A 12873-nucleotide genomic window follows, 5' to 3' on the forward strand; every position below is an offset into this window, starting at 1 on the left:
GGGTGACTTTGGCCCATTCACCGGAATGCTGGGAGTTCTAGTCCCACCCCTAGATATGAAAGCCAGTTCGGCAACTTTGGGCCGATCACCAGGAGATGGAGTTTTAGTCCCACCGTAGGTATGAAAGCTGCAGGGTGACATTCAGGCCGATCATCAGGAGACTGGGAGTTCTAGTTTGACTCCTAGATATGAAAACCAGTTGGGTGACTTTGGGACAATCACCGGGAGACCAGGAGTTCTAGTCCCACCCCTAGATATGAGAGCCAGTTGGGCCAATCACCAGGAGACTGGGAGTTCTAGTCCCACCCCTAGATATGAGAGCCAGTTGGGCGACTTTGGGCCAATCACCAGGAGACTGGGAGTTCTAGTCCCACCCCTAGATATGAGAGCCAGTTGGGTGACTTTGGGCCAATCACCAGGAAACCAGGAGTTCTAGTCCCACCCCTAGATATGAAAGCCAGTTGGGCGACTTTGGGCCAATCACCAGGAAACCAGGAGTTCTAGTCCCACCCCTAGATATGAAAGCCAGTTGGGCGACTTTGGGCCAATCACCAGGAAACCGGGAGTTCTAGTCCCACTCCTAGATATGAAAGCCCTTTGGGCCAATCACCAGGAAACCGGGAGTTCTAGTCCCACCCCTAGATATGAAAGCCAGTTGGGCGACTTTGGGCCAATCACCAGGAGACTGGGAGTTCTAGTCCCACCTTAGGCACTAAAGCCTTCTTGGTGACATTTTCTCACTTTTTCTCAGCCTTTAGGAAGAAGGCAACAAACCATTTCTGAAAAACCTTGCCAAGTAAAATGAAGGGACTTTTCCATGCTGTGTCTGAGAATGAGACTGAGGCGTGGGAAAAGTGCCTTTCAACATTTCCTTTCCAACGATCCAAGGTCAAAAAAAGGCTGGTTTCAGACAACCCTTTCAAACAGCATCCAATAAAAGGAGAATATTTGTAGCCCAGAGGAGGAGTCCTCGAGTGCTCGGTGGCTTTCTTGCAAACGTGCAAATTTCAGGACCCATCAGTGTTGGCACGGATAATGTTACTAACTTGGGCATTGAAACATCGGCAAGAGAACAACCAAACTTTTAGAGATCCCCGGGAACCCCTCAAATAAGACCCTACTCAAGGCAAAAAAATTGACAATGTGATTGTCTGGATTTGTGTTCTCACTTTGTCTCCCGCAGTTGAGGTCTACCTATGATGTCAGTTACAGGCCTCTCTCTTTAAGTGGGAGAACTTGCACAATTGGGGTCTGATTAAATACACTGCTCAAAAATAAATAAAGGGAACACTCAAATAACACATCCTAGACCTGAATGGGTGAAATATCCTCATTGAATATTTGCTCTTTACGAAGTTCAATGTGCTGAGAACAAAATGAAATTGATGGTCAATCAATGTTGCTTCCTAAGTGGACAGTTTGACTTCACAGACGTTTGATTTACTTTGGGTTATATTGTGTTGTTTAAGCGTTCCCTTTATTTTTTTGAGCAGTTAACCTGACCCTACGCAGCTTCTGCTCTGGCAATCTCACGCTACTCACCAGAGCCTACAAAACCTTTGCCAGACCCATCCTTGAATACAGTTCATCTGTCTGGAACCCATACCACATCTCGGACATCAACACCCTTGAAAATGTCCAAAGATACTTCACCAGAAGAGCCCTTCACTCCTCCACTCGAAACAGAATACCCTACGAAAGCAGACTATCAATCCTATGTCTAGAAAGCTTAGAACTACGTCACCTAAAACACGATCTAAGTATTGCCCACAATATGCTGCAACGTTCTACCTGTCAATGACTACTTCAGCTTCAATCACAACAACACAAGAGCACGCAACAGATTCAAACTTAATATCAACCGCTCCAAACTTGACTGTAAAAAATATGACTTCAGCAACCGAGTTGTCAAAGCATGGAACTCATTACCTGACTCAGTAGTGTCAACCCCTAACCCCCAACATTTTTCCCTTAGACTATCCACGATTGACCTCTCCAGGTTCCTTAGAGGTCAGTAAGGGGCGTGCATAAGTGCACCAGTGTGCCTTCCGTCCCCTGTCCAATTGTCTCTCCTTATCTCATTTATCTTTTCTTCCTTTCTAATATGTTCACCTATACTTTTATATCTTTTCCTCTATTCTTTTCTTTACTTATATTATTACATATCTATTCTCTGCAATGTGTATTATGTATTGGACAAAATAAATAAATAAATAAAAAATAAAGTATACCCCCCCCCCGCCCCCGTAATAGATTCAGCTTTTACGCACTGCAAACCAATGAAAGAAATGCCCCATTGTTCTGATCAGAGTATTTTATTATTACTTTATTCCTAAGACATTTTTATTTTACGTAATGAAAACATTATTTGGCATGATATTCTGTTAGGTCATCCTTAAACGGTTGGCCTGTTTAGAAAGCAGCTATTCTCGTATTCCACCTAAGTCAATTGCACGAGCAAAAAACCCAATGGAACTTATCCATAGGATTTAAACCACACCATTGGCACAGAAATCTTAAGCAGCGACGAAGGCGAAAAGGAAGAGATCGGCTGGTTTTCCTATTTGGCTTATTTCTGCTTTTCTAAAGATAATTTCAGTCTTCTAAACAAGGCACGCTTCTAAAATCAAAGCAAATCGGCATCGAACATCAGCAGAAACCAGAAGCCAAAAAAAAGAGAATAAGTTCCTTTTTAAAAAGTCAGAAACTTTGGCGAATTTGCAGCTGCTGTACACATTAATTACATTTAAATAAAGGTTTAAAAACAACTTTAGGACAGGTATGTAAGAAATCATATTGCCGGAGACAGTAGGGCCGCCGCCAACTAGCGGCGCCTCCATTTGCCGAGCGGGCGGAGAAATTCGGAAACCATCCCAACCCAACACCTGAAGGACCGTGGGCTGGGGCAGGTTGTGCAATCTTGACATGGTAGTAGAATCACAAAAAATAAAAATAAATCGGTTCCCCCCGCCCCCCACCAATGCAGCTCATCGAAGGATTGGCGCCGATCTGTCGTTTGTGACTGTCGGTCGGAGTTTGACGGTTGCGAAGGGGTTTTCTCCACTGTTAAGAAAGGAGACACACAAATTGAAGCACAATTAGAAGACTTGTGATGATAAAACTACCAGACTATGTTCTGTCGAGCTCTCTGGTAGACTCCTCCCAAAAATGCACAGATACAATTTCAGACACACACACATTTGAAAATTCAAAACAATGTTCTTTATAATGAAAATTCACTTAAACCAAGCCCTCTTTTGGTATAGCAAAGAGCACTCGTCTCCAAACAAACTGGTAATTTGTACAAGTCCCTTATCAGTTCTGTGATACTTCGCTTGCAGCTGTGAGGCAATTCACAGTCCTTCTTCTTTCACAAAGTGACACACACTTTGCTCTGGTTTAGTTTCAAAGCGGGGAAAAATCAGCGCACAAAAGGTCAAAGTCAATAAAGCAGGCACGAAACACAACGATCAGATAATCCTCCACAATGGCCAAACCCACAGGCTGCTCTTTATAGCAGCCTCACTAATTATCACAGCCCCACCCAACCACAGGTGGCCACATTTTCTTTGTTAATAATCTCTCAGTTGTTGTTGCCTATGCATCGCTCTCCACATGCGTGGCTGTATCATTAACTCTTGTTCTGAATCCAAGGAGGAGCTAGATAATTGATCTCCTTCTGAGCTGTCTGCCACACTCTCCTCCTCCCTGTCACTCATGTCTTCTTGGTCAGAGGAGCCTTCATCAGCAGATTCCACCGGGGGCAAAACAGGCCTGCAGCATGTGGATGTCTCCCCCACATCCACAGTCCTTGGGGAAGGAGCTGGGCCAGAGCTAACCACAGCAGACTATAAGACGCACCAGAGTATTTATTTATTTATTTGGCCATACAGTGGAACCTCGGCTAGCTAACGCCTTCAATAGCGAACATTTCAGATAACAACTGTTGTGGTTAGCTCTGACCCAGCTCCTGCCCCAAGGAATGTGCAGGTGGGTGTGGGGGAAACATCCACATGCCGCAGGCCTGTTTTGCTCCCGATGGAATCTGCCGACGAAGCCTCCTCTGACCAAGGAAGGGTGAGTGACAGGGAAGAGGGGAGTTTGGCAGACAGCCCAGGAGGAGATCAATCATCTGTATCAACCTTGGATTCTGAACAAGTATTAATGACACATCCACGCATGTGTAGAGTGATGCATAGGAGACAATAACTGAAGGATTATTACAAGAGAAAATGAGGCCACCTGTGGTTGGGTGGGGCTGCTGTAATTAGTGCTACAGATAAAAGTGCAGCCTGGTGTTTTAGCCTCATGGTAGTTTATCTGATTCATTGTTTTGTCAAGATCGTGGTTTTTGTGCTGTTCAAGATTGTGTGTGGACTCTCTGGACTTTAGAATTGGACTCAATTTCCCAGTTATTGGGTAAGCAATTGGATTGCATTTAACCTGTGCCTTGTGTGTACCAGAAAATCCCTTTGACATTTAAAAAGGGAGCTGTTTCTGTTTTACGGTTTATAAAAACTTTTGGGTTTTCCTTTTATTGTGTGGTGTGTGTCTTCCTGGACTAATTACCCTGTAATTACGGGAGGTTGAAACACGCCAGCAGAACAACAACCAAAAATTTTGTTAAAAATTTGCACTGGATACCAAACAATCACATCACCCACTCGAGACACAGTTACAATTGCTTTATTTTAATAATATAGCCCTCAATCATGGCTCCAAGGAAGATTAAAAGCAATAGTAGCAAAGTAATGAAAAGGAAGCAGCCAACAATTGAATTAAAAAAGGAAATGATTTCAAAATATGAAGGAGGAATGCGTGTGTCGGATATCACTCCCAAATATGGCAGCTTAAAGAAGCTTAAAGGAGTGAGTTTCATATACAGTATTAGCGAGTCAACGGGCTGGGAACCAATTAAATCTATTTCCTTTATTTCTTATGGGGAAAATTGTTTAAAATACCAAACATTTTGGGTACCGACCAACTTTCCAGAACAGATTGTGGCCGTTAGCCGAGGTTCCACTGTATTTCTATGCCCCCCTTCTCCGCAGACTCAGGGCGACTTATAAACAAAGGAATAAAATACAGTGATACCTCGTCTTACAAACTTTTCGAGATACAAACCCGGGGTTTAAGATTTTTTTGCCTCTTCTTACAAACTATTTTCACCTTACAAACCTGCCGCTGCCACTGGGATGCCCTGCCTCCAGACTTCTGTTGCCAGTGAAGCAGCTGTTTTTGTCTGGAGGTGGGGTTTCCCAGCGAGGGGAGCCTCAGTGAAATTGCAGCATCGCAAAAACACAGAGGTCTGGAGGTGGGGTTTTGAGGACTTTGGTGTTTTTGCAATGCTGCAATTTCACTAAGGCTCCCTTCGCTGGGAAACCCCACCTCCAGACTTCCATTGCCAGCGAAGCCCTTGTTTTTGCGATGATGGGATTCCCCTGCAGCATCGCAAAAACACAGAAGTCCAGAGGTGGGGTTTCCCATGGAGGGGAGCCTCAGGGAAATCCCAGCAGCACAAAAACGGGTGCTTCGGCTGGCAAAAGGGGTGAATTTTAGGCTTGCACGCATTAATTGTTTTTTCATTGATTCCTATGGGAAACATTGTTTTGTCTTACGAACTTTTCACCCTAAGGACCTCGTCCCGGAACCAATTAAGTTCGTAAGATGAGGTATCACTGTACAATACAGTACAATGTGTGAAACTTTTCTACTTAAGAACCTGGTCACGGAACAAGTGAAGTTTGTAAGTAGAGGTACCACTGTACGTTAATTTTCACAAAGACGATGTCGATCCGTGTCCAGGAATGTGATTTAAGACCACCCAAATTGTTCACCAAAATGACCTCAATGAAAGATAAACCAAGGTTGTGGTGTGTGGTTTTTTTAAAAAGCCTGTTGCATGTTTTCAATGATACAATTGCACAATTCCAACTTACCTTAGGAAAGGTGGCTTCACAATGCCGTTCATATTAGGTTTCTGAGGAAGGAGAAAAAAGACACAATTGTTGAGTACAGAAGAAAAGGAAGGCAATTCAAACAAAAAAGGAATAAGCAGGAAGGGGGATTTAAATATTATTATTATTATTATTATTATTATTATTATTATTATTATTATTATTTATTAGATTTGTATGCCGCCCCTCTCCGAAGACTCGGGGCGGCTAACAACAATATAAAAAGACAATGTAAACAAATCTAATATTAAAAGATAATCTAAAAAAAAACCAATTTAAAGAACCACTCATACAAACAAGCATACCATATATAAATTCTATAAGCCTAGGGGGAAGGGAAATTTCAATTCCCCCATGCCTGACAACAGAGGTGGGTTTTAAGGAGCTTGCGAAAGGCAACGAGGGTGGGGGCAACCCTGATATCTGGGGGGAGCTGGTTCCAGAGGGACGGGGCCGCCACAGAGAAGGCTCTTGTCCTGGGTCCCGCCAAACGACATTGCTTAGTCGACGGGACCCGGAGAAGGCCAACTCTGTGGGACCTAACCGGTCGCTGGGATTCGTGCGGCAGAAGACGGTCCCGGAGATATTCTGGTGCAATGCCATGAAGGGCTTTATAGGTCATAAGCAATACTTTGAATTGTGACCGGAAATTGATCGGCAACCAATGCAGACTGCGGAGTGTTGGTGTAACATGGGCATATTTAGGGAAGCCCATGATTGCTCTCGCAGCTACATTCTGCACGATCTGAAGTTTCCGAACACTTTTCAAAGGGAGCCCCATGTAGAGAGCGTTACAGTAGTCGAACCTCGAGGTGATGAGGGCATGAGTGACTGTGAGCAGTGACTCCTGGTCCAAATAGGGCTGCAACTGGTGCACCAGGCGAACCTGGGCAAACGCCCCCCTCACCACAGCTGAAAGATGGTTCTCTAATGTGAGCTGTGGATCGAGGAGGACGCCCAAGTTGCGGACCCTCTCCGAGGGGGTCAATAATTCCTCCCCCAGGGTGATGGACGGACAGGTGGGATTGTCCTTGGGAGGCAAAACCCACAGCCACTCCGTCTTATCAGGGTTGAGTTTGAGTCTGTTGGCAGCCATCCAGGCCCCAACAGCCTCCAGACACCGGCACATCACTTCCACTGCTTCGGTATTTTGTTACTAACTAATATCAATCATCAAAAAAGTTGCAAAAGTTTTTTCCCCTAATGTTGTCAACCAGGCACATACTTTTCTTTTAATTAAATCTCCTCCTTAATGTTCCTTCAAAAAGTACACCACCAATTATATTTCTAACTTATTAACCATTATGCCAAAGTGCTTCCTTCTTTCTTTATACATTTTTCCATAAGCCAAGAAAACCTTGTATAGCCAATCAGATGTTAACAAAAGAAAATTAAAAACAAAACATAAACATATATGAATTTCAGACTTCTTTCCCCCTTCTAAGTAGTACGTTCCCATTTTGATTTTTACTATAAAATAAGGTATGTGCAGAGTGCATAGGGATTTGTTCATAGTTTTTTTTTATAGTCCGGCCCGCCAACAGTCCTAGGGGCAGTGAACTGGCCCCCTGTATAAAACGTTTGGGGACCCCTGGCATAGATTTTGAAGTTGCCAAGGTTGGAAAAACCCTTGACATAAAGCAGTCAAAATAATAGAACCAATGATTGATAAGAAAGAAAATTAAGAAGGAAAATTGTGAGCCGCCCCGAGTCTTCGGAGAAGGGCGGCATACAAATCTAATAAATTATTATTATTATTATTATTATTATTATTATTATTATTATTATTATTAGGAAATAGAAAAGATCCTCTTGAGAGAATAATGTACAGAAATGTAAAGAATCTGTAAATATTAATTTCTTACTAATGAATAAGTATAAAATTAGTATTGTGAGAAAAGTAAAACAGATCTGCCATGTAATGTCCAATGTTTTTAAATGTTTTTTGTTTGTAGGTTTGTTAATAAAAAAAAATTACATTTTTTAAAAAAAAGACATAAAACAGTCACACTCTCAAACACAATTTGTAGTCCCTGCACTTGGTCATTCTATGCTAATGACTTTGTATTTTTACTTTATTTTGGTCTACTAATGCAGCATTTTTTTTTTAATTTGTAGTTTAGACTGTTATTAGTTTTAGGACCAAAAAGAAAAAAGAAGCAATAAACAAGCTTTGCAGGAGGATCCTTTGTCATCATTTCCGACCTCCTGCATAATTGATTCTTGTTTTGAGTAATGAGGGTGTGCTTCAGGAAAATTGCCTCATCACAAAGGCTTATGATTTCAAAGGATGTCAATTTCCTCTTCCTAATTTCATTTATTCCACTTTCACTAACATCTAAACTGCAATGGCCCCTCGAGACCAGGAGGGGGCGCTCCAGCTTTCCCAATAAGACCTCAGCAGTACAGTGTTCCCTCGATTTCCGCGGGGGATGCGTTCTGAGACCGCCCACGAAAGTTGAATTTCCGCGAAGTAGAGATGCAGAAGTAAATACACCATTTTTGGCTATGGACAGTATCACAAGCTTCTCTTAACACTTTAAACCCCTAAATTACCATTTCCCATTCCCTTAACAACCATTTACTCACCATTATTACTGGTACTCACCATTGAATAAGGCACTTAGTGATCCTGATATTTATAAACATAATTATTTATTTACAATAAATATTTTTCTTGTTATTTATTTGCAAAAATTATTAGTTTGGCGATGACGTATGACGTCATCGGATGGGAAAAACCGTGGTATAGGGGAAAAAACCGCGAAGTATTTTTTAATTAATATTTTTTGAAAAACCGTGGTATAAGTTATTCGCGAAGTTCGAACCTGCGAAAATCGATGGAACACTGTATAGGTAAAGTTAGGTAAAATATAGTATATAAATCCGTCCATTTTTTTTTCAGACCGACGCGATATTTAATTAATTCTTTAAATCAAGGCCTAAAATGCTTTCAGTGCCTTTCGCTGCAAAACAGCCTCGTTGTTTGAAAAGGGGCAAAAACTGCTAAAAAGAATCCAGATGTTTACAAAATGCCATTAATTTATCGGCTAGTTTCCAGCCTGATTTACAGCAGCTGGTTCATTTGACGTAGTAACTCTTGAACAAACGGGAATTACAAGATCTGAATTTACAAGCCGTCTCTTGGCCTCTCGGACCCCGAAACGTCATTTGAAACGTTTAAAATGCATCTGAACCAAATGTTTGTCCTTCAACTCTGTGCAACACAAAAGTCCGATGCAACACTGGGCCGGTATAATCGACACTGTGATGCCGAGTTTGTGAAATGCAACTGAAAGAAGGAATGGGTTTCTCCCCCACCCCACTCAATAATTACAGGTACTCATCATCTTACAACTGCATTTAAGCCCAGAATTTACGTTGTTAAGTGAGAAATGTGTTAAGTGAGTTTGCGCCCCATTTTCCGACTTTTGTTGCTACATTTTGGGACATGAACACCCTACGAGAATAGCCTAGGAGACTAGACTTTCAATCCTGGGTCTGCAAGGCTTAGAACTAAAACATCTTAAACACGATCTAAGTATTGTTCACAAGATCATATGCTGCAACGTCCTGCCTGTCGGCGACTACTTCAGCTTCAACCACAACAACACAAGAGCACGCAACAGATTTAAACTTAATATTAACCGCTCCAAACTTGACTGTAAAAAATACGACTTCAGTAACCAAGTTGTCGAAGTGTGGAATTAATTACCAGACTCCATAGTGTCATCCTCAAACCCCCAACACTTTACCCTTAGATTATCCACGGTTGACCTATCCAGATTCCTAAGAGGTCAGTAAGGGGCGAGTATAAGTGCACTAGAGTGCCTTCCGTCCCCGGTCCTATTGCTCTCCTATATCTCCTATACCTTTCTTCTATTCCTATATCTCTTCTTCTATTCTTTCATTGATATATTTTATTCCTATTTTTTCTATTCTTTCTTAGATATATTTCTCTATGAGTATATCCTCTATAACCTTCATTATGTATTTACTATATATATATACCCAATATAACCCTCATTGTGTAATGGACAAAATCAATCAATAAATAAATGTCCACTACAAATGAAAGAAGGTGCCTAACTCTTTTTTTAATATTCCCAACAGTTCGGATTTGAATTTGGATAAATTTTTGCCAATCTTTATTTTTAAGTTTTGTTTATTGAATTTTACAAACTAAAAATATAGACATCACAATAACTTTTTTTACAGATCTTACCCATTTCATTATATCTTATATTTCCATTTTTAAATACAATATATTTGTATTTATATATCTATCCATTTATATTTATCTTTACATCCTATTTATTGCATTTTATATGTTTATCTGTTTTTGTATGCCATTGCACATTATACCACGATACCTTATTTCTATTCTCCATCCACTTGTACCATGTATGCCAAGTATCACAGCATACAAATCAGATTAATAAATAATAATAAATAAATTCTGAATCACTTGTTTCCACGGTCGTTTTGTTCATTTCAGCGCATCTATATATTTTATCAATTGTATTGCTTTGTTTATTTATTTATTTATTGGATTTGTATGCCGCCCCTCTCCGGAGACTCGGGGCAGCTAACAGCAACAATAAAACAGTGTACAATAGTAATTCAATACTAAAAACGATTAAAAAACCCATTAATATAAAAACAAAACATACATACATACATACCATGCATAGAATTGTAAAGGCCTAGGGGGGAAAGAGGATCTCAATTCCCCCATGCCTGATGGCAGAGGTGGGTTTTAAGCAGCTTACGAAAGGCAAGGAGGGTGGGGGCAATTCTAATCTCTGGGGGGAGTTGGTTCCAGAGGGCCGGGGCCGCCACAGAGAAGGCTCTTCCCCTGGGCCCTCCAAACGACATTGTTTAGTCGACGGGACCCGGAGAAGGCCAACTATGTGGGACCTAACTGGTCGCTGGTATTCGTGCAGCAGAAGGCGGTCCCTGAGATATTCTGGTCCGGTGCCATGAAGGGCTTTATAGGTCATAACCAACACTTTGAATTGTGACCGGAAACTGATCGGCAACCAATGCAGACTGCGGAGTGTTGGTGTAACATGGGCATATTTGGGGAAGCCCATGATTGCTCTCGCAGCTGCATTCTGCACAATCTGAAGTTTCCGAACATTTTTCAAAGGTAGCCCCATGTAGAGAGCGTTACAGAAGTCGAGCCTCGAGGTGATGAGGGTGGTATCTTTTGATGGTATCATTTTATTTTTGCCAATCTTGACGGTGACAAATACCATCTATAAAACATCTTGTAACAATTTTCTTTAAATGCAACTGATTTTGTAATTTTGCAGTTTGCATTCCATGTCTTCTCAGCTATTATCATCATCATTTAACAATCCCATAATCCCTTGCGGGGTGGAGTCTGGGCAACTGAATGGAGCTAGCACAGTTTTTACTGGCCGGATGCCCGCCCTGTTGCCATTACGGAGTTTTGTTCAGCAGATAATATTCTCAATGAGAATATATATATAGAGAGAGAAATATCTGCTTTAAACTGGTTTGCAATTGTTAAATTAGGACTATGGTTGTTGTAAGACAAGGACTAACCTGTAATTACTAAAATATAAATGAATGGCATAGCAATTTAAGTTCAGCTTGGCATTACTCAGATAGCTGGGTAAAACCACCATCAGCAAAAGTATTTTGAAAAGCTGAGTTGTTTTTTTTTTTTAATGGCAAAACTGGTTAATCTACTCACAAGAGAGATGCTTTCTCCTTGAACTGCTGTAGTTTTAGAACTTTGAAGGTTTGGTTCTGAAGCTGGTTTGATAGGCCCAGTTAAGACATAATCTGGTGGGGGCAGGATGGGGTTTTCTCTGTTGCTCAAGTTGACTGAGCTGACACTTCGGGTGGGCGCAGGGCTAAAGAAAAGCAAACTGCTGTTAATAACAATAGTCCTATACCGCTTTATAGTGCTTGACAGCCCTCTCTAAGCAGTTTACAGAGTCAGCCTCTCGCTTCCAACAATCTGCATTTTACCCGCTTCCAAAGGATGGTTGGCTGAGTCAATTTTGAGCCCTTCCTTCCTTCCTTCCTTCCTTCCTTCCTTCCTTCCTTCCTTCCTTCCTTCCTTCCTTCCTTCCTTCCTTCCCTCCCCTCCCCTCCCTTCCTTTTTCCTTCCTTTTTTCCTTCCCTCCCTCCCCTTCCCTTCCTTCCCTTCCTTCACTCCCCTCCCTCCCCTCCCTCCCTCCCCTTCCCTTCCTTCCTTCCTTTCTCCCTCCCTCCCTCCCTCCCTCCCTCCTTCCTTCCTTCCTTCCTTCCTTCCTTGGAAGATCCTTGTAGATCCTTGGAACAAACTTCCAGCAGACATGGTAGATAAATCCACAGTAACTGAATTTAAACATGCCTGGGATAAACATATATCCATCCTAAGATAAAATACAGAAAATAGTATAAGGGCAGACTAGATGGACTAGGAGGTCTTTTTCTGCCGTCAGACTTCTATGTTTCTATGTTTCCTTCCTTCCTTCCCATATACCACTTTATTATGCTTTATAGCACCCTCTGGGCAGTTTACAGAATCAGCCAATCGCCCCCAACAATCTGGGTCCTCACTTTACCAACCTCGGAAGGATGAAAGGCTGAGTCCACCTTGAGCCAGTGAGGATCAAACTGCTGGCAGTCGGCAGAGTGAGCCTGCAATGCCACAATCTAACCACCGCACCACCAGTTTTCCATAAACCAACAAGAAGCAACAGATTCTTCAGCTCAACAGCTTCTAGACCAAACCAGCATTACCTTGGCACCGGAATACGCAGGGTTTCATCCGAGGAACTTTCGAAGGGCTTCGTATAAGAGGATGGGAACCAGCCTTTCCTACAAGGCAATATTGTAGTAAGTTATCGATTTGTAGAAACCCATAAGATGGGCTGTATACAACAAACGACAA

At 41.9% G+C, this 12873-nt stretch overlaps 1 protein-coding gene across 1 annotated transcript in view; it reads right to left on the bottom strand.

The window, feature by feature from the left end:
* Nucleotides 1–2299: 2299 nt before the first annotated feature.
* The window catches only part of BAIAP2L1 (BAR/IMD domain containing adaptor protein 2 like 1), a 76922-nt gene continuing 66348 nt past the window's right edge, over nucleotides 2300–12873 (bottom strand). The window contains exons 11-14 of the mRNA XM_070761256.1: nucleotides 12723–12800; nucleotides 11683–11845; nucleotides 5940–5980; nucleotides 2300–3063 (exon numbers count right to left, since the gene is read on the bottom strand). Coding sequence (XP_070617357.1) covers nucleotides 2988–3063; nucleotides 5940–5980; nucleotides 11683–11845; nucleotides 12723–12800 — 358 coding nt within the window. The 3' untranslated portion in view covers nucleotides 2300–2987. The remainder of the gene's footprint in view (nucleotides 3064–5939; nucleotides 5981–11682; nucleotides 11846–12722; nucleotides 12801–12873) is intronic.

The sequence above is a fragment of the Erythrolamprus reginae genome, chromosome 9, assembly GCF_031021105.1.
Source record: "Erythrolamprus reginae isolate rEryReg1 chromosome 9, rEryReg1.hap1, whole genome shotgun sequence".
NCBI lineage: Eukaryota > Metazoa > Chordata > Lepidosauria > Squamata > Dipsadidae > Erythrolamprus > Erythrolamprus reginae.